Source organism: Poecilia reticulata, linkage group LG7, assembly GCF_000633615.1.
Source record: "Poecilia reticulata strain Guanapo linkage group LG7, Guppy_female_1.0+MT, whole genome shotgun sequence".
Classification (NCBI taxonomy): Eukaryota; Metazoa; Chordata; class Actinopteri; order Cyprinodontiformes; family Poeciliidae; genus Poecilia; species Poecilia reticulata.
In genome coordinates, this window is record NC_024337.1 from 24,482,166 (window position 1) to 24,504,458 (window position 22,293).

Here is a 22,293-nt window from a genome sequence, read left to right on the forward strand (position 1 = left end):
CAGTCATCATTTTAAAATCTTGTTTAAATGAAAAACAGAAAGAAAGAACTAGTGAAACATTCTTTATTGTTTGGACGGATGGCTGCAAACTGTTTGCCCAGACATCAGTTGTGCAAATGTGTGCCTACCGCACTGCACCCAGAAAAGATGAAAGACTAAAACTGATCTAATTGAGATTGGCATTTACATTTCAGTGATAAAGTATGCAAAAACATTTTCCTCATACCTTAAATACAATCTAATACAATTACACCGGTACACAAATAATTAGCATTGATTGGTATGTGTTAATAAAACTAAATAAACGATAATAATGTATACAGTCAAATAAACATTACCTTAAAAACAGAAACCATATTAAATTATTTAGAAAGAATCCAGCCACATAACCTTCAAATTAAGAAAATGCAAATATTCAGTTTCTACAGGATTAGTTTAATTGCACTCATCAAACACTTAACTGATATCTAAGACCTGTGGAACTTAATAAAAATATCTTGGTAAAGAGAAGAGAAAAGAACAGAATTTAGTCTAAAATTGGATGTAACAACTTTTCAGTGTCATAGTGCATCCGTGCAGTATTCACAGCACTTCCCTTTTCCCACATTTTATTGTGTTAGAGCCTTATTCCAAATTGTTTTAAATATACTTCTTTCCTCAAAATTCTACACACAAATACTCCATTAAGACAATGTACAAAAACGTTTTTGAGTTTTGCATTTAAAAAAAAAGAAAACCAAAAAAATAATAATTGTCTGAGTCCAGACTTGAATAAGACCGAACATCTCTCCAGAGATCTGACAATAACTGCAGACATCTCCCCTCCCACATGATGGAGCTTGAGAAGAACTGCAAAAAATGAGCTCAACTGCCTAAAGATAGGCAGACACTGATTTTAGGCTGTAATCGTTGCCAAAAGCGAATCGACAAAGTATTAAACAAATGCTGTGAATACTTCTGTAAATGTGACACTACCATAATGGGGTGTGTGTAGGATTTTGAGGAAAGAGATTAAATCGACACAATTTTGGAATAAGGGTGTAACATAACAAGAAGTAGAAAAAGTGAAGTTATCTGAATACTTTCCGGATGCACTCTAGTCTGAAGCATGGTCCCAAAAAGCCAACGCAACAGTTCCAGTTCCAGCAGCTTTACTAAGTAACATTGAATCACAGTTACATGCCACAGAAAGAGCAGGGGAGCTTGTTAGTTTAGTCTGAGATGCTCCTTCTCAGGTGAGATGCAGCAAGGATTTGTAACAGGTGTAAACGTTTCCACTAAGCTTTTGGTGCCTATGTGAAATGCAATCACAAAGTAAGCAAAGGTGATTCAAATATGTTATAAATGATGACTTTTTGGTCTGGCATACCCCTTCATTTTTCAAACGAGTGCTTGCAAGACTGATTATTTTCCAAAGGAATTTCACTCATAATTCCTGAAAGCCATTTCTAGTGCAAAACTCGGGAACTTAAGTAGTAAAAAAAAAATAGTTCCCATAACTTCACCAACCGCTCATGCTTCTGTTTCACTTTGATTCAATAATAAACTTTACATTACTGTGTATAATACAAGCAGCTGACTTTTAAACCATTTCTGGGATGGGTGTGTTCTTTTACAAGTGGGTACACTGTGGTAGGACGGTCCTTGAGGTTGAGAAAGTAGGTGCACTATGATCAACATTAAAGTGGATCTACTTTAAAATTTAATATTCTAAAAGAGGGTCAGATTTGTACCAGATTAGTTCTGGGAAACCTGCATGTGTTTCTCCTGTTAGATGATTGGAGAGTGGATTAGCTTGTCGTTTTATTTATTAAGCAGCCTCCTTTCTTCCTCATTAAAAACCACTTGCTCTTACTGTTGCAGTAAGGAGGAAGTAATGCACTAAGGCATGTTGGACATAGTGAGGGCGGAGGCATCGGCGCTGCGGGGATCTTTCACCCCGATGATGAGATCATTGGTTCTCCGTGTTCCCTCCACCAACGAAAGAACGTCCCTCCATTCGACATTGTGCCCTTTTGCCTCCAGCAGCTCCACATCGTCCTTTAAAAACTCAGCTGTAGTAGATAAAGTAAAAGAAAAAAAAAAAAAACACGACAAGAAGGTTAAGATATTTTTTCTTATGTGGTTCAAATATAACGCTCACAAAGAGTGTAGCAATCACAACTTGCTTGGATTGTTTGTACTGCATGTCTCTATGAGGTATTTTACACTGTTGGACACTTTTATGGCAACCCTGCCTTCAAATAAGTTAATCTTTTAGTGCGGGAGCATAATCTGAAACGGAGCTTTTAAGAAAAGGCATACTTTTTTGTTACATTTCTGAGCTTATATGGCCATGTGTTAAGAATAAAAATTTTTACCAGAAGACCATATGATGACCCATTTTATATTTTCTGGCACAATATCCTACCTTTTCATTTGAAAGTTCCTGGTATTTTAAATAATCCATGTTGTGCAGTCAAACAAGGCTTCCACAGCTTTCAGAAGAGAAACGGGCCCACACCATAACAGATCCCCCACCATAACAGATCCCCCACCATACTAAATAGCGGTCTGTGGTACTATTCTACATACAAATTCCTTGTTTCAAGCCAGATAAACCTAGAATGTCTGAGTGCTAAAAAAGCTGATGTTTGTTCTCAGCTGACCACAGTGCATTCTTCTTACAGTCCCAGTAATAGTATAGTAAACCGGTGTGTTTGCATGTGATAGGACAGGAAAGACCCGCATATGGAAAGCAGCTAATAGCTATATACAGGTGCTGCAGTTTTATAACAGTGATGTTTGTTGATATTTTCCTATCTATGATACCATCCTGCTCTCTGTGCGTATGGTGGAAAGAAGAATATGGGTTATTGTCCATCTTACAGAACAGATACATGGGTCTCAGTCTCATGTCATGTTTATACTTCAGTAAAACAAAAATGTATGAGTTACTGCAAGATCCCAGAAAGTCTAAATGTCTGAAAAAGTTAATAAAAGCCTTTAAAATCGTTTCAACATGTTTGCTTAGCTCTGGTAACTGCTGGTATAGACACAGACACTTGGTGTTTTTGTTTGCCAGAGGCAAGCTTCTACTTTATATAGAGTGCATAATAAATTATGCAGTAACAATGTGTAGCAGTACATGCTTAGAGCAGGAGAGGTTAATGTTTGTGGAGACAAATGAATCATTCTGAACACGTTAAATTGAACTTGACACTTGATCGAAAAGACTCAACTTATTTCTAAATATACATTCTAACTTTTCTAACTTATGTAGCTTATCCCAATATGATACCTTAACACTGGCCTAAAGAGGAAGTATCACTATGTTTGTGCCCAACCTGACAGAAGAGGAAAAACTCACCGTCCACCAGGAGTATGTTGTCCTCCAGCTGTGGGTGGAGTCTGCCATACGCTAAACTGTCACTCATATTTTTGCGCAAAGAGAGAACATTCATAAGTACCTGTGGAGGAATTACATGAACTGTAATAAATATACATTTTAAGAGAGAGCTGTACGTGTAACAGGACTAAAAGGTGAATATTTAACCTGTGTGATGCCGCTGAGGGCCTTCTCTCCGTTGGAGGATCCAACGGCCACATATGTGCCGCATAATCCCACAGCCGGCCTCACCGCTGTGGGCATCAGGAAGGACATGGGTCTTTTTCTAGCCTCAATGAGGTTGTGCTGCAACAACAAGGAAAACGTAAAGATAAGAGCAGTAAGATGGTGCAACAAATGATTTAATGAAGAAGTAGGTCAAGCTGAAAGTTATACATACAGGGTTAGGTGATGAGCTCAGTGTTTCATTAGGCCACGAAAAGTCCAGGATCTGGCTATTTAGAAGAATACCTGACAAAGTCACTATCCTGCTGCCGAATGGTTTATTTAGCGAGCTAAAAGAAAATAAAAATACAATGTGTTGCAACTTTAATAATTTGTTTTTTTGGGGGGTTTTTTAGTTATCAAACTGACAATAAGACGTACCTGACGACTGAAACAATGTGGTCATCTGGGCCCATAACCATGACCTGTGCGGCTGCTGCACCGTCCTTCATTGGAAATGATGAAGAGTAATGGTTGACCGAGAAAGCTTGGGAGTCGTTGATCATCTTTCGGAGCTGGGAAGCCTCTGGTTTACTGGAAGACCAAAGGGAAGAGGTTCTGTACTGATGTTTTACTAAGAGAGAGAGAATAATTTGGCTTCTTACAAGGTGGATTCATTTATACCTCAGCATCTTATCAACAATCTCTGAGACCGAATCGTTAAACATAGGGTCTCCCAGCCCACTAGAAAGGGCCAATGCTATCTTCACAGCCTGGGGAGGTTATTGTCAAATAAAACAGAAGAAAACACAAATCAGTCCAGCATACAAAGTGGTTATACTCTATAATCAAAATTTAAATATATATATATTATTATTTACCTCTGCAATCCAGTGGTAGGTGCTACTTCTGGGCACTTGGCTGGTAATGTTGTAGCCTTCAAGAATATTGAGTGCAGTGATCAATCCAACACCTGCATGTGGGGCTGGGGCGGCCATGATATGATGTCCTTCAAAAACACCAACAGATCACAATATTAAAGACATGATGATATCAAACACGAACAAATCAAATAATAAAAGGGGCTAAAATATGTAGTTACTAAATACGATCGGTGTTTGCATTTAATTTGGATTCCTAGACTAAAAACAGGTCACTTCAGGTAAAAAAGAGCATCAATGATACTTCTGCCAAAGTCAAGGATGGACTCATTCTAGAATCATCCAGGAAACACAGAGGACCGGTAGAAACAAGTGTCTATACCAGGTCAAGTGAATATTGTAGTTGAAAGTGTCTCTCCAACTGCTCAGATGGGTAATAAGGAACATTTACCTTGATAGGTGATTTCCACTGGCTGTTGTATGACAGTGCTGTAGTTTCCAAAGTCTTCCTCCGTCAGCACGCCGTCTTTTGCTTTCACCTATTACAAAGCTAGAATTAGGTTAAATATGCTTATATTGCTTGCTTTTCCAAAACATATTGCACCAGTTAGAGTTAAATATGTTCTTTCTGTCAAGTTGCGGTAAGAGACAAACCTTTCAAGATGTCGATGAGGAACAAGATTTTCCAGTGTTTGCAACTGACTGCAGTATGTTATCTATCATCGAGCTAAAGTCTTCTTCCAGTGTGTTTGTGCCTCGCTAATCAAACACACAGCTTAACACCAGGTAGAGTACTTTTAAAGGTCATGTCAGGGTCACTGAATCAACTGGGTGACAATATCAACTGATCAGTGGTTTGCTTGTTTCTTATACGCTGATATTTATTCAGCTCTGTGTAGGTCATTTTATTGAAAAGTCGGTTATCAAATCCCACTGTTCAGCAGGGGTTTTTATGTGACAGACCAATAGGCCAGAGATCAACAAAGAGAAAGGAAAATGATACATGGTTGTACAACAGCTTTTTTGTATCAAAAATATGTATTCAGCCACCCTTCCATTGATGTAACTTAATTAAGCCTACTGCAACCGATTGCCTTCAGAAGCAATAAGATTACAGAGCTGGGATGCAGAGATCAGCAGTTCAAGTGGGACAATTTGTTTACAACACAACTGTGAGTTAAGCACTCCACAAATCTGGTGTTTATAGGGTAAGAAGAAAGTTACTGTCAGAATAAAGCAACAAGAAGTCCTGTTTGGAGTTTGTCATAAGCCATGAAGAGGACACAGCAAACGTGGAAAAAAAAGTGCTCTGGTCAGATGAGACCAAAATGAAACTTTCTGGAGTGTTAATGCAGAAAAGTTGTTCTCAAATCATGTGTACAAGGTTAATCTGCATCTTATTCATCAAAGCTACACAATCAGTAGTTATCATTGAATGCCACCAAAATCTTTAACTTTCTTTAGAGCATGGTGCAACACAACAGTGTATTATAAATGTGTTAAACTGCAGGCTATACAGAAAATGTTATAGCATTTTTGTTTATAATATTCCTGTGCAACCAGTAATAACCATATTATTAACAATAATTCCCATTTTGACATTAGTGTTCAATAAAATCAATAAAATGATACAATAAAATGAAGGTGCAACTAGACTTTTGATATCTGCAGAACAAAACTCATCTTGTATGGACACTATGCAAAATTCATGACTGTTAATATAATCAGACAGAAATCAGTCTTCCTTACTGCAGCCACCATTTCCTGTGCCAGCTTCCCATTGTAGAACTCTGATATTCCTTTATCTGCAACCGCATCCAAAATGTCTGCTAAATCAAGGCGTCGGGTGAACTGTCCAGAGAGTGGAGCCTGACCGTTGGGGAGGAACAAATCCCGAAATGCATCGGACACGTTCTTATTCTTCACTTTATTCACAGCTTCCGCTGCAAAACAATAAACAAATGAAAGGGAGAGAGAGAGATGAGATTACAGCTAAAGTTTGTGTGCCTTCACTTTATGTTGTTTGAGAGAAACATGGTGCTTTGCTTCTGTCTGCAAAAAAGGAGCAACTGTAATGACAGTTAGTTGCACCCGGTGTCTGGCATGATAATAATCTATAATTACCCAGATCGTGAGTAACGTTGAATCCATTTCTGGCTACATCTGCTGCCATGGAAACAACATCCTTCCATGGTATCCTAGCAAAATAAAATGTTAAGTCAACAAACAACTTAATGGTCACGCCAACAATCCTTAGTTAATCATTTTAAGTTGATAAAGCAAGATAGAATAAAATACTGTTCAACAGCAGAGGCAGCTGGCACGTGATAACACAGCAGGCAACAATTTCACTGCAAAAGCAACAAGTTTGCTCCGAAATCACAGCCAGATCTTGTTTTTTTACGTCTGAACATCACAGCTTAAAAACATATTGTTACAGTTAACACATAAAAAAAACATAGAATAAAAGCAAAATATTTGGTTTTATTAAAATAATTTCAACAGAAAAAATGAGATTAATGGAGAAAGCAAAGTATAATGGCTTGTAACAGATTTAATAAATAATTTAAACTGTATAAGGACCTGCCGTAGAGCTGGTGAGCCTGATGCATCCCACTGAGCATCCCTGGAACTCCCACTAGCAACCCTGACTGAAAAAAAAGAAAACCACACGTTAGAGGCAGCAGAAAGCAGCTTCTGACCTTCATCTCTCACTTCTAGCAGGCTGACATGAAGAAGAAAGACGTACTTTAAGGTCGAGGTTTGCGAGCAGCATGTTCTCCTGAATGGCAGATGGTGCCGTCTCTCTGAAGTCAATCACTCTTGTCTCATTCTTACGAATGTTGTGCACCAACATAACGCCACCGCTACACATCAAAAGAGCACAACGCAGACGTTCAAGCAAGACAGAGGCAAATATAAAGCATGTGATGAACAGATAAAAAGTAGTGCTGATTGTATAATTATTGCTTTTAAACATTACATTTTGGCCTCATACATGCTATGTCCACTACATGCCTTGTGGCGAAGTAGTACAAACAAGGTTTCTTATGTTGTTCTTTCAACAGTGGCTTTATTTTTGCCATTCTTCAATGATGAAGGCCAGATCTGTGGAGTGCTTGACTAACAACTGTCCAATCGACAAATTCTCTCACCTGAGCCGTAAATCTCTGCAGCTTAGCTCAGCTTTACCATTGGCCTCTTGGCAGCTTCTCTGATTAATGCTTTTCTACCCTGACAGTCAATTTAGGCTGGACGGTACGTTTTCAGTCTCTTCCTATACTCAAATGATGGACTGCATGTCCCTCAGTTAGATATAAAAAGCTTTTTTATAATGTTTTATAGCCTGAATGTTCTTCAAACCTCGCCAAAACTTTGTTTTTGGTCTTTCTGTGTTGTTCCTTAATCTTCATGTTGCTGTTTTTTAACTGTTAAAGTTTAAGTAACTCACCCTCCAATGCCAGAGGTGTGAGGGTGTACAATTCCCAAACAGAGAGCGGCAGCGATGGCAGCATCCACACTGGACCCCTGCTTCCCCAAAACCTCAAACCCCAGAGACGTACACTGAGCTACATCTGTCACCACCGCTCCCTGGTTAAAGACCTGAAAACATAAAAAGACAACAAAAGGAGGCATATTCATCACACCTTTATTATGAAATGGCTTATACGGGTGTAGACAAGCAGATACGCAATCCGTAATCTCTTAATTATTAACTTGAGAGAAACAGAAGTGATGCAACGCTGTTGTTCATTGAATGAGCAGGAAGCAGCAAAAGGTCAGCACCTGTGGATCGCCAAAGTAGATCTGCATGATGAGGGCAACAGTGACCCCGGTAGCGAAGGTGAGACAGGCCGTGATTATGACCGTCAGCCCGTCCCGCTGGCAGGCGCAGTCCTCTGTGAAAGGGTCGACGGTGGTCTCCCGCAGCGAGGCGACATCGTGGCTGGCCAAGTCTGAGGCCGAGGACGGGAGACGCTGCAGGCGAGCCGACTTCAGAAACAGATCTGGGTCTGAGTAAAGCGTAAATGAAAAGCAGCCATAAGTGAGAAAAGAAGAGGACGCAGTGTTTCACAAAAAAAAAAAAAAAAAAAAAACTGGTGTTAGATTTCACTTCTAAATTACGACTCTATGTAGTGAAACTAGAACTAACTGAACCTGTGTGAGTGATTTATTACAATGGTACCAAAAATAGATTTAAATTAACAAGCACAATACGCTCAGCTAGGAAGTATTTTGCATAATGATTCCTGACGTGACTTCCTGTGCCCTACCTGTGTCTTGCTCGCTCAGGACGTTGTCATCATCTTTGCGGGATTTCAGGGTGTTTTCTCCAGACGTCACATCATCCTCAGGCAGCCGGGGAAAGCTGGTGATGCTCATGTAGTCCACTGGAGAGTAGGCGCTCCCCAAGGTTGTCTCCTGGTTGGCATCCTTGTCCACCCCACTTCCACCAGGATAGGCTGCCACAGCTTCTGGAGCAGGGTTGTGCATGACTTGCAGTGGATCTTGTGCTGACTTGGTTTTCTAAATTCTTGAATTAGGCCAAGAAATACATGTTTGTAAAAAAAAAGAAAGAAAAGAAAAAAAAGAAAAAGGTAATGAGAAATGTATGGATTTCCTCTTTTGAGGGACTGCAAATCCGGAACCTGAAGCTTCTTTAAATTCTCATGATATCCCAATCCTGCAGGGATTTGTAGTTGTAAGTGTGATTGTGGTACATCTAAGATCACTGCAGCCGGGTATAATTGGGAAACGTTTCATTAGGCCAAAGCATCCGTGTGTAGCTCCAATGATGGTGATTTTCCTACCACCTGGAGATAAAAAAAAAACAAACAGGCAGATTGACTGACTAGTTTTAGATAAGCAGTTTCCTTGATACAACTACGATGAGCTTGCGTCTTGTAGGATTTAATAAAACACATTAACGCCTAAAGCTAATGTTTGCACATAGGACAACGTGTTTCCTGGAAGAGTCAAGTAAAAAAACGAGTTTGTTATTAATAGAAACAACAGCAATATTACCTGTTAAAACTCCGAGGTTAAATTCGTGCGCTGTTTATTTACCGCGCTGCTACAAGCTAACTCATCTTTCACTGCTTCTAAGAGGATCGGTGTGAAGCAATAATACTTACCCTTGTCGTAAAATACATGTTGTTCAATATAGCCATTCCTTGGCGGTGTTTTTTTTTTTAAGGTTTTTATGCGAAGCAGGTGAGGAGGAAGGACGGAGTCATCCCAGCGACCGAATCCCTCCCCGCAGACAGACAGCAGCCGCAGCTCGACGCTGAAGTTCACTTCCTATTGAGTGTCGGACAACCGGTAGGACTTGTTAGAGGATAATTATCGGAATTTGAACACCCAGTTTTAAATATACATTTGAGTGTAAAAAAAAAAAAAAAGACGGTAAAATTGGATACCTTTAATATTTGTCAGGCAAAAAAATAGCCAAAGGGCTCTGGTCGTCTTCTTTATACCAACGTCAGACTTACTTCAGTGGAAAAGAGCTCGAGGCCTTGAAGGTTCACTGAAATCTGTTTCTGAAAGACATAAATCCCCCGCCTTTTCGCCTATCTACATCATTGCAATAAGAGAGGGAACTCTCTTTGCCCGATTCCTGGACTTGCTGCCTCGGAGTATGGGTTAACCTGCTGGAGTGGATAAGCACGTCATAGCAGGTGCATAAACCTGCTCAGCCTTAAACCCTCCCTTTATTTATTGTCTTCTTCTCCCACACCTGAGGAAAGAATGAAAAGGTCTCAGATGTCGGTCTACTGCTACTTTTTCTCTCTCTTTTTATTATTTGTTCCCCAAGGGGAAAACAAGATGAGAAGAAAAAAAAACAGGTAGCAGCTATATTAATAGTTGGTTTTTGACATGGACAACATCTAGGTTGGGATGTTGTCCTGGGCTTTTTGCCCAGGACAACTCCTCTGGAACCCGACGTACAAATAAATAAACTCCAAAATACAAGCTTATATTTCAGTTTTGATCTTCATTGGGAGACACAGATGTCATTCAATGTATCAACGCAGGGCTTAAATCATTTAAATACAAAAAAAACAGACATCTGTTTTTATGTATGGTGCAGAAATTTCTGAAAGCTTATGTGAAGATACCATGTCTGCATAATATAATCACTTTTCTCCATACATTATGGCAATATTATTTGCAGTAATATACTCTTTTGCACTCCCATCTAAATAATTTTTTATCCAAATTTCAAAAATGTCTATCTAGCTCTTGGTTTTCCTCTAAACATGTTAAATTTTAAAAGCACAGTTGTGACAGAGTGCCTCTCCCTCCATTTCCCTTCATGTTTTATTTTACTTTTAATTTGCTTTATTAGCTTTGTGCAGGGAAGCAGAAGGAGGAACTCCTCTATGGCGCTGTTAATGTAACTGCCCCTGGCCACATTATAACATTAAACCTGAGACTGACAAAAAATATCACCCTTACCGCCAAAAAGAAATCATGGAGACTTGTGCCGTTCCTTTTGGGTGTTTATTTTCAGCATAATTGTGTGTGTTTTCATGATTTCTGTATTGAGTTTCTTGTGCACACTATTTTAAGTCAGTGTTACACACAAGAACACAACGCCCAGATCTACAGACAATATTTACACTTGATCGCCACACCCATCTGTTCACATAATGTGGCTTCATTCCTGAACCGTTTCTTAACTACATTCACCTTGTTGTCTCCAACAATATAAGCAGAACCAGCCCTCGATTGTTAGGGTGTGTAAAATAAAGTTTGAAATGTTATCTAATAAGTTAAAACATATAAATGAAGATACCCGTTTTCTTTAACAATATTTTTTTAATGCCAAATTGTTTGTTCATTATTAGAACAACTAATGTATCGCTTCCTGCATTTGGTGATGTTTAATTACATTCAGAAATTAATGTCAGAGTCAGACTTAAAATAATGACACAGAATTCAGGTCTTAACCTGAGTATTTATTCTTGTTACTGTTATTGTTCAGTTTCTTTTTTTATATATGTATATATATATGTATATATATATTTTTATTGGAGAGTGTCTGAATGAATGCTGAAAAATCCCCATTTGTTGATTTTTTTTTTTTTTTTTTTGCATAGATCTTGTCTGTCAGAGGACGACTTGTCCAAGGATGGGGAATCAGTACATCACAAAAACCATGCAGAAACAGTGAAAAGGCACAATCACCATAAATATCGGATACACCAAATTTCAAATGTTATAGGTTTATCTTTTCTTTTTAATGAATGAGGGAGAGGTTGTACCAACTCAGGTGTAATATGGACAAATCCTCCCGAGTATTTTTAAGCTGCCATTATTTTCAGGGCACAACATAATACAGGAAATCACCTCCCAGACATTCAATGCCTTTTGTTTGAAACACCCATATTGTTAAACAACTTCTAATAGCTATGTGGGAAAATACGAGCATGTCCATGTTTTTTTTTCTTTAATGCAGTACATTTCTTTTCATATATAGAAACTATTTGTCTTTTGCCTCTTTTTGTCCACGTCCCTCACATCCGTCCACAACCAATTTTTGAGAACTTTCACGCAAAGCATAACACCTTAATGATAATCAGACACAACATACAGAAAACATGTTTCATTTTTGAGTGAGGAAGGGGGGTGGGGGGAGGGAAGAAAAAGATTCAAAACAGAAAACATTTTCCAGCTGCAGAGTCATCTGTGGTGGTTTTGCACACTTACACACACTTGTGATCTTTCACTTTTTTATTTGCAACAGATGAACATTACCTACCTCTCAGGCACAGACTAGTGCTGGAATACTGTGGATGTCATTAAAGACAGCACTATATGTTGTGTGTGTGTGTGTGTGTGTGTGTGATGAGCTCAACACCTCATATGCTCTGCATTATTGAGGATATAAATGATTACATAATATTTATCTTCAAAGCAAATAAAAAAACAAGGTAGTATTAATTTTTTTATATTTTGAGTGCAAAGACTTTTTCATTCATAGGATCACGGCCACAAGAGAAAACAAAAAAAGATACATCAGAAAAAAAAAATCATATAATGTCACTCATTCAAGCAAAACATTAAAATAACAATCAGAAATGAATCCACAGACAATCTTTCTGTTGAACTTGAACTCCTGCAGAGATGTATCCAATCTATAATCGTTGCTGTGTGACATCGTTACCATTCATACAGCAGGTGCTGTGCAACACTGCCCTCTAGAGGCCAGGGTTTGCCTATGGCACATAAACTGAGTTTAGTGATGTTTTCAGTGTTATTCTGAGACTATTTGCAGCCTCATCGAACCTCAGTTATGTCCAGAGGCTTCGACACCTATAACGGAGAGTTGTAAGTTGTTTTCTAATATTTACAAGAAAAATAAATGACCAACACTTTTATATATATATATATAATTAGTATTTTCCCCCATATAGGAAAGGTTCTAGCATTTAGCGTGCCAGTACACCTTCTCACACATCAGGATCCGAAACAAAAAAAAGTTTCACAAAAGTAAAAACAGAAAGAAAGAAAAAAAATAAAAACAAGCACACAGCACACTGCTAAAACTTTTACCCACACAATATCTGACAGTGCAAACTTACATCCATGTCTTAAAATAATTTACAAACATTAGTATACACTTCAGCACCATTGTTTAATATTGTTGAATACATATTAGTAAGCGAGATCGTAAAAGTGGACGATGTTAGAGCTGGATGTGCAAGCAACAAAAAGGGCTGGACATTTATGGAGTTGTTGATGAACCGATGCAAGGTTTTTGCTGTCCGGCATTAAGAAAGGTGTTGTTTCTTTTTCTCCTAATACAGTGCCTTGCAGGATTATTCATGCACCTTGAACTTTTTCACATTTTGTCACATGACCACCACAAACTTCAATATATTCAACTGGGATTTTTCTGGGACCAACCAAATTAGAATACGATTGTGAAGACTAATCTTTATGGAAAAATGGTTACAATGTTGAATTGTTAAAAGAAAACCATAACAGATCTTGTTTGTATAGGTTGCCAAAGCTGTATAAAAGACACAGCAAGTGTGTGTAAAAGTGTGCTGGTCAGATGAGACTAAAGTGTAAATTTTTTGGCTTACATACAAAATCTTGTAGGTGGCAGGAAATGAACAAGAACACAGCATTCCCACTGTGAAACATGGCGGTGGCAACATCATGCTGTGGAGTTGCTTTTCTTTAGCAGAACAAGGAAACTGGACAGAGGTCATTGGTAGATGGATGCAGCTAAATAGGACAATCATAACGTTTAAGATTCTGCAATGGACTTGAAATAGAGGCAGGGATTCACCTTCCAGCAGAACAATGACTCTAAATACACACCTACCAGGAAATGGTTTAGAGTGAAGCTGTTTCATGTGTTGGAATGGCCCAGTTAAAGCTCAGACCTTACTACAACAGAGAAAATGTGACAACGCTTGAAAACTGATGTTCATAGACCCTCTGCATCCAGGTTTACTCGGCATGAGATATTTTGCAAAGACAAATGGGCAGAAATGTATGTTGTTTACATGTCCAAAGCTGGTAGAAATGACTTGCAGCTGTAACTGCTACAAAAGGTGGTTCTATCATTGGCTCAAAAGGAGCACGTGCAAGCCACAGATGTCAGGTTTTCTACTTGTACAAGTTTTCTTCTTCTTCAAAATTATTCTCCATTTGTTGTTGGTTTTTCACATAAGCTTGTAGTGGTAATGTGACAAATTGTGAAAAGAAAATCAGAGGTTATAAGCCTTTTTGCAAGGCACTGTAGACCTCTTTCAATAGGTTATTGTAAAAAAAACAAACTACAATAGTTAATTTAAGTTCACAGCACATATTGTTGTTAAACATGGCTGGGCAAATGACATACCTCCAAGGAGAATTAATTTGTTAACTTTAAAAGCCAAATCTTTCCGTCTGACTGCAGGAACAGTTTTATTTTCTCTCTTGGTGGAAATTTGCAAAAGAGACTTCAGATAAAATAAGATTAAATCCATGTCATGAAAACAAAATAAAGAGTTGCCTTCGATACCGCTCTTCACCTACCATGTCTTGCTATAACCTTGTAACCCAAAAGTGAGCCCCAAATCTTTGAATTTTCACTGGCTGCTCTGAGGTTACACCACATTTAAAAAAAAACAACCATATACTGAGGGATTCATTTTACTCTTTAGTCTGTTTTGCACATACTCTCACCATCTCCTACATGCTGTGGCCTTCTTCACGAGGCAGAGAAGAGAATCAATTGTTTCCTCTGGCAACACACTTGTTTTTAGTAAAGCAACTTTGCAGAGAAACCAACTTGTGTTGATTTTTCTCTCCTTCTCGCAGACGGTATTTTCTTTTGACGTTTTGTAAGTAAAACTAACCAAATAAAAATCATGATCATGTTTTTTATAGAATTGCTATGAAGAGTGTTCCTCCAGTCAGAGTAATGAAAGAAGGGGCTGTTTCAGTCTTATTTTATTTTCTATGATGGTTACACAGTATTATGGTTTTAAATGAAGAAAAATAAAACTCATATGTCTTTAGAAAGACATATAAATCAATAAAACTCAACTATTGCCATTTTGAGAAATTATAACTGGATAAAGCTTGAAAACGTACTTATTTTTTGTTGTTTATTCTGGAGGACAACTAAGGGGTGATCATAACGTCTACAAAGATTTACATTTAGCAACTGCTTTCTAACTGCAGATTGGATGAAAAATGACCAAGATGATTCAGTCTGTGACTCATCCTGATGTAATGTATGGAAATGGAAGCTAAAAATGCTGTGGGTGGACATGTGTTGACTATGTTGGATTCTGCACAACGAATACCCCCAGACGTAAACGAAGCCCCCCTTTTTGATGGTAACCTTAGTGACAGAAGTTGCGCTTGCTGGGCTGGTGAAGGAAGGTGTTTCTGGCGTGCGAAGCGTGACGAGGGACCTGCTCCCTCACACGGTTTTGGCGTTGGATGTGGCTGCGGCTCAGATGGCGGCGCTCCATGCGAGCCTTGTAACGCTGGACCCTGGCCACTTGGGTGACCTTGGCCAAAGCCCCGGCCTGGGAAGCCGCTCCACGGCTCACCCTGGTAGGCATAGTGCTGCGGGTGGCTGGGGGAGCTGCTGGTTCAGTCACTCTGCTGCAAATAGGAGAAAAAAAACAAACAAACAAGCAAAAAAAAAAAAAACAGCACAACTCTTATTAGTTACAAAAGAAGGTGAAGATGAGATATAGTGTGAATAAAAATTTCTCACCTCGCACTGCTCGCCAGGCTGACAATGCTCTCCTCCCCCACCACAGACAGGTTGCTGCTGGAGAGCATGGACAGGTTGTTGGGGGAGACATACACAGACATGCTGGGGTGCTCTATGAGCAGGTCCTCCATGGGGCTGGTCTCTGCCGTGGCTCCCTCTGCAGTGAAACAGGGGGGAGGGGTGACAAACCAGCTCTCATCCATGCAGCCTCTCTCTGATCCTGACCTACTGGCACCCCCACTGCCCCCGCACTCACTCCCAGAGCCTGGAGACATTGACGGGGTGGAGGAGGGCGTGGACAGTCTGGCCCGTCTCGGGAGGCTCACGGGTGTGGCAGCACCTAAGTGTGGTGGACTAGCACTGGGACAAGACAGGGGCTCCGAAGGTGCTGTTGGACCCCGTGTCTGACCTTTATGCGGCCTGCGACGCTTATGAGGCGGACGGGGCGTGGAGGCTGGGCATTCAGTCCTTGTTTGCGTGTTTTGGTGATCTGCTAGTTTACTGTCGGGTGATGCTTGTGCAGTCAGTGGGGTTCCCACATCATCCTCCACCTGCATCATGCAGTCAGAGTCTTTTAAGGACATGGCACAGATGAGATCGGGAACGGGAGGCCAATGAAGGCAGGAGGATGATTTTGCAAAAATGTTTTTTTTTGCAAATGTGGCAAAAAAAAAGGTTTTTTTTGTGTTTTTTTTGTCAAAAGGCCATGCGGGACGTGGAGGATCATTTTAGAGGGACCACATACGCACGCGCACACATACCGATGTGAGATATATAAGGGTGTTTAAACAAAATTTAGAAGAGGGGGAAAAAGAAGGGGTAAGGAAACACAAAACATAAAGGAGTCACATTGTTAGTTGTGTTGACCCTCTGAGGTTGTAATGATGTCAGTGACATAATGTTTTGATTCTGCTGAGAGGTACTTCTGATGAGCTCTGGGTCAGGTAGCCCCTTCTCCATTTTGTACCCACATGTTGCCATTTCATATCTTTAAACAAACTGATTGTTTCCCACACATTATTACATCAAAATTTATTTTCCTCCCATGTTACGTATCTTAAGTATGGAAAAAGATATTTGGCTAATACCTCGTCTATACATCATTTAAAACTCAGTAACAGTCCATTTTTGTTATTTATTATTTATTAGTATTGACTCATCACACTATTTCAACTGTGAAATAGTGTGATGAAAACATTACTCCTGATTTCCATGGATTGCTGTCCTAATACTCAGTTTGAGTGAACTGTCTAATGAAATATGTCATATTTGCATCCCAGATCAAATCAAAATAACTGAGTGATCTCATGATTATTTATAAACTATTTATCACAGACACATAATTGCATCTTCTTACTGTAATCTAAGAGCAGAAGATAGACAATTACTTAGAAGCAGGTATGATGCTTTGCCTAGGTTGGCAGGCACTGATGCATGACTGGTATGACACGTCATGTTTCTAATGGTTAATTTTTCACCCCCAAACGTCAGGCAGAAATTGGCCAAAACTACAAAGGCATAAAATGGCAAAGGGACAAAATGATCAGCACGACTTTTGGAGTGTTGGTATGTGCTTGGATCCATTAAAAGCACCAAATCAAGCTTTCTTTTTGCAGTCGCTATGTCTGTCAAGATCCCACCATGAACAAAAAAGTGGACGAAGCTGAATGTTCCTGTGCTTTCATCTGCAGAGTGACAGCGCTGGTGTCATGGCAGCCATGTAGAGGTACGCCATGCCCAGACTGATTCTACACCGTACTCCATCGTCCCCATTTACCTTTCAGATTTTAACAGCATTATGCAATGGCAAAGAAGAGGTGAATATTTCTTACTTCATAACACACAAATTAATTGCACCATCAGACATAACATTTTGACCACCGCCCAATCGTGAGTTGGATCCCTGAAAGGTTCCTGTACATCTGGCACTGAATGTTAGCAGGTCCATAAGCTGCGAGGCAGGGCCTCCAGGGACTGGACTTTAATGTCCAGTACATCCCACGGATTCACCATTGGATCTAGATCAGGGGGAATTCTCTTCAAACGATTCCTGGCCTATTTCTGCTTTCTGGCAGGGAGTATTATCTTGCTGAAAGACAACCCCACCATAAGGAAATATTGTTTCCACCCTAACTGGTCTGCAGCTATGCAGCTCCCTAAATACCAATTTGAGATGCGACTGAAGCTACAGTGTGACTGATTTGAGTCTTAGCTCCCCACGTTCTGCTTCACCACTACAGTACTTCTTCCTTTAACCTTTATGACTGATCTGCAGACTGAGGGACACCAATTAGGTGCAGGAGATTCTCTGACACAGCTGTCTATTACAAACTTCTCCTTGTCAAAAAGTCCCTACATCCCTTAACACGCACTTCTATAAGATGACAATCTGTGTTATTCACTTTGAGTGGTCATAATTTTATGCCTGACCGGTGTATTTTCTACTGTGATGTTTAAATAAAATGACAGATTCCCCCCACCACTCCATCCCTGGACTCTTGGACTCACCGGCCAGGTTGACGAGCATCCATCCCTCTTCGTCGGCCTCAGTCACACATGGATTGGGTCCCTTCAGATCAGCTGCCACCTCTTCCACATCGCCGAACAACAGGTTGCTAAGACGCTGAAACATTTCTGCTTGTGTTGTCAAGTTTTGATGCCTGTGATGTGCTATATGCTCTCCCACAGAGAAAATTTATGCAGTAGCTGCCTTTTCGTTTTTGTAGTTGTTGTGTAATGCTGTTTGTCTGCCTGATGTTCTTGTTTCCACTTAAAGCCCTGTGCTTGATCTTGAAGTTGACAATTCAAGGCAGGAAGGACTTTTATAGTGCAAATGTAAGGTTTCACTTGGTTTGGAACAAAGGCCTGTGGAGAAGGAGAGAGATAAATTAAAAAAATATTGTTAGTTTGATAAAAACCAGTGAGTTTTCAAAATATGGTTGTAGCAAAAAAAAAAAAAAAAGGTGCTTAATGTTTCATTAAGTTCGTGAGCTGGAAGTTAATTTTATATCCAGAATCATTATAGGTTCACACACAGGCAGAAAGCCCTGCAATTTGAATAAAATAAAACATATTTGAAAGTGTATTTGTAAAGTTAAGTATCATCATTGTAACTGTGATTTAGCAAAATGGCCTTTAAAAAGTTAGCTAAATATAGATTAAAAGCATTTTTAAATGTCCTGGGAAATTCAAATCTTCCCCTTTGCCTTCACAACAGAATAAACATCCATCCATCATCTAACACTGGTCTAATAGGGGATAGTGCATTTAAACAGCAGTCAACAAGTGAGAGGTCAGGTACACACTGGACATGCTGCCGGTCCATCACAGGACAAACAGCTATGCACACACACACCTTACAACAATCTAGGGAGACTGATTAAACTAACATTTACAAAAAATAGAGAACCTACACATCCACAGGGAGACCATGGAAACTCCAAACAGAAAGACCCAGACCCATTTGAACTCATAAACTTCTTGCTGCAAAGCAATAGTGCTACCAACTGTGCCACTGTGCAGCCCCAATAATAAACACATTTACACTATATCAGTTGACACAGTCAATTTTAAAAATAAGCTTTTCATAACAAAATGCCCCAGGATGATTTACTGGACTCGATTCCCTACAACGGTTATCTGATGATTCTATTCGTATGCAACTATTAACTATATTAAGTTTGATTTAAAATGGAAATGTATTGATTGTTGTATGGCAACAATCAATACATTGTTGCTATCAAGTACATTAACATATCTGTGAAGAAAAAATATAAGAAAAGTGATTTATGAACATAGAAATGATTCATTAAGAAAAGAGCAGAATGACAATGACTAAACCTCCCTCCCCCAATAGATCTAGACAACCAGTCAGCAGTTTCAGAACAGATGGACAAGCCAGAGAAAAGGAGGGTGAAGGAAGGTGACACAAAAGAGACTCGTGCGACAACAAACACAATGACTGTACAAATACATGTAAATAAAACCAGAAATGCAGCAACAACAGCTGAGGCGAAGGACAAGTGCCTCACCTGCATGTGAACATGATGATGTAATATAGAGCAATGTTTAAACAGTTTGCCCTGTCAACCTTTACAAGTTCAAAGGGCATATTTTATGTACTTAAACCGAGTGACTGTAGGTGAAACAAATACCACACATGGTCTTCATGCAGAACACTGACACACTTTAAATAAGTTTTAGATTTGGGGTTATTTGACAACATGCAAGTTAACTCAGCTTTGACATTCTTTACTAATGTATTGTAATTAAGATATACAATTCAATGATAGCTGCTTTTGGTTACCTATTATTAGTAATATTGTCTGTGTCCCAAATAATGAAATAATAAAGTTTGCTGTCAATAGATACACATATGTGCATGCTTGCCACTTGTTACAAAGCATACACTGATATAAGTTTGTTTAATTACGAAAAAAAAAAAAACCCACACACACATGACTGTCAATAGCTATAGTTACACAACCTTTCAAAGTGAGAAGACTCTGGTCTGCTTTACCTGAGGTTAAAACACAATCTGCATGTTGTACATGGTGCAGTGATAAAAACTTTTTTTTTATTTACCTGTTTTGGCAGTGCATCCTTTTTCAGTCTTTTAGGAGTTTCTAAATGTGAACTTACTGGTATCTCATTAGTTTAAACACAGTTATTGATATATCATATATATATACATACATCTCTAAAAGTGAGACTGTGTTTTCATAAGGATCGTGAGAGGAAAAAAAAAGTAAGGATTGCTTTAAAATCAGTGGCAGAAAATCTTGATTTTGATGTGTATCTAACGGGAATTATGAACATCGCCCATACCCAACTTCCAATGTATTGCAAAATGCATATAACAGAAACTTGTGTGAGAAGGGCAGCAAAACTAGCTTTAGCTCAGGGACCCACAAGCTCCTAAATGCGGCCCTGGCTTTGCCCTCAGGTCGATAGGGAGAAACAAAATCTGGTGATAAAAGCAGTATAGTTATACAAGAGGTTTACAAACTTACAATGTCTTTATCTTATGTATTAAATGCATAAGTATCTCTAATTGAGACTTCCTCTAAGGAGGGAGGAGGTAAAGGAACGCGATGGGCGGCGATCTAGAGAATGAAAACAAGAACCCTCTGACGTCACGTTGCGTCACGGACGCTGACGCTGAAGCTCCAGCCCATTTTGCGACCAAAGGCGAAAAAAAGGTCTTAACAGCAAACATGCAAGATCATGTATTATGAAACATATTCCGCTGTCCGTGTCTAGCCCGCATTTTGAAACGGCAAAGCCATTTCCTGCCCGTCGATGGGTCCCGTGAGACTTATGTAAATATTAGTGCTGCCAGCAGCACTAATATTTACACGGGAAATGACAAAGACACCCGCGATGTTTATAAGGTAAATAAAACATCTTCAGCTTCGTTACGTGAAGCTCCCTCGGTGTGTGTTGGTGGTATTCAGGTTAAACATGAATTATCCGTATAAGCTCTACAGCTGAAGGGTCACAGCAATGACAGCTGTGCCTCAGTGCACTCACTGCTCGCAAGACATCAACTGGATCAGGCTGCGGTAGCACAAAAGACAGGCGTCTACACTGAATAACTTAGGATTTTATGCAAAATAAATGAACCCTGAAGGTGTTCTTTGACAAAAAAAAAAAAAAAAAAAAGAGGCTGAAAAGACGTCAACATCCGCCATCGACCCACATCAGGATTTTGGTGCAGTTTGCAAAACAACGGCAGTTGGCTGAGCATATATAGGCTATATTCAGTCAGGCAGGAGTCATTTTTCTTTCATAGTAACATATGGGGACAAATCGGCCTTCTTACGCATCTTATTCTGCACCTCCATACTGCCTTCGCATTTATTCGTGTCCTAATAATAGATCATCACAGATAGAATACACTGCGGACAGAAATAGCCCACAGTATGGGTCACAAAGACAAATACGTTATAACTGAATGTCACATTATTCAATAACCAGGAAATGGGCTTAATAAATGCCCCCAAAATCAGGATAACAAGAGGCTGGCCGGCAAATTTGTTATCCAAGATCTACAGGCAAGACACAAAAGACTAAACTGAAAATAAACAAAAATGAAAACGTACATACCTGCCTTTGAGTTCAAGTTGTAAACGAGATGTCAAAACACAGTAGAAACGACAACTCTTAAAGCATAGCTTTAGATATAGCCTTTACGTGAGGTAGTAGGGGCACTAATATACAAAAATAAAAGGCTTTCTTCTTAGAAGAAGGGCTTCGTGTAAAAAAAAATTACACTGATGTTTTCAGATCATAACATCTGCAGCTGCTTCCTCCTCCTCTATTTTTTATTTTTTTTGTTTCCTTCGCTGCAGATTTTCCTGTTTATTGCTGCCTTCCAGCTGATCCTCGGATCAGAATGTAGAAACGTACAAAACAGCTGATTGTGAGATCACAATGTGTCGGCCACGCCTTTAGCACGCCTCCCAGAAGGCGAGGCAGCCAATCAGAATATTACACCCGATAGGAGCCGAGTCCTCTAAGCAACAGGGAGAGGTGGGGGCTGGGCAGGATGGAGCTGTCAGCCTGAACCCAGATGGAAATGGAGACTGATCCCTGATCAGCTTCTGCTTTCCAGCAGCTCTGTTGTTGCGAAGCGGGGCTGG

General features: G+C 39.5%; 2 protein-coding genes across 5 annotated transcripts; both read right to left on the bottom strand.

Moving 5' to 3' along the window:
* Window positions 1-49: 49 nt before the first annotated feature.
* Window positions 50-10,113, bottom strand: ggt7 (gamma-glutamyltransferase 7). Of its 2 annotated transcripts, XM_008413879.2 has the most exons (18): window positions 9,834-10,113; window positions 9,549-9,714; window positions 9,063-9,227; window positions 8,688-8,947; window positions 8,200-8,426; window positions 7,865-8,016; window positions 7,163-7,280; window positions 6,997-7,064; window positions 6,538-6,611; window positions 6,163-6,356; window positions 4,865-4,952; window positions 4,414-4,541; window positions 4,217-4,305; window positions 3,974-4,126; window positions 3,768-3,882; window positions 3,536-3,673; window positions 3,350-3,449; window positions 50-2,054 (listed from the first exon to the last, which is right to left on the bottom strand). In XM_008413879.2, exons 4-18 carry the CDS (start codon window positions 8,905-8,907, stop codon window positions 1,882-1,884), a joined length of 2,037 nt encoding a protein of 678 aa, XP_008412101.1. In that variant the 5' UTR covers window positions 8,908-8,947; window positions 9,063-9,227; window positions 9,549-9,714; window positions 9,834-10,113; the 3' UTR covers window positions 50-1,881. The 2 variants fall into 2 exon arrangements, with proteins under 2 accessions (XP_008412101.1, XP_008412100.1); XM_008413878.2 differs by having other exon boundaries at window positions 8,688-9,227.
* A 1,334-nt stretch (window positions 10,114-11,447) lies between these two features.
* tp53inp2b (tumor protein p53 inducible nuclear protein 2b) lies at window positions 11,448-22,067 on the bottom strand. 3 transcript variants are annotated; one of them, XM_017305703.1, is made up of 5 exons: window positions 21,758-22,066; window positions 18,158-18,514; window positions 15,906-16,220; window positions 15,650-15,806; window positions 11,448-15,534 (listed from the first exon to the last, which is right to left on the bottom strand). In XM_017305703.1, the coding sequence occupies exons 2-5, from the start codon at window positions 18,279-18,281 to the stop codon at window positions 15,267-15,269; spliced, it is 864 nt and encodes a 287-aa protein (XP_017161192.1). In that variant the 5' UTR covers window positions 18,282-18,514; window positions 21,758-22,066; the 3' UTR covers window positions 11,448-15,266. The 3 variants fall into 3 exon arrangements, with proteins under 3 accessions (XP_017161192.1, XP_008412097.1, XP_008412099.1); XM_008413875.2 differs by having other exon boundaries at window positions 15,650-16,220; window positions 21,758-22,067; XM_008413877.2 differs by lacking the exon at window positions 15,906-16,220 and having other exon boundaries at window positions 21,758-22,062.
* Window positions 22,068-22,293: the final 226 nt, after the last annotated feature.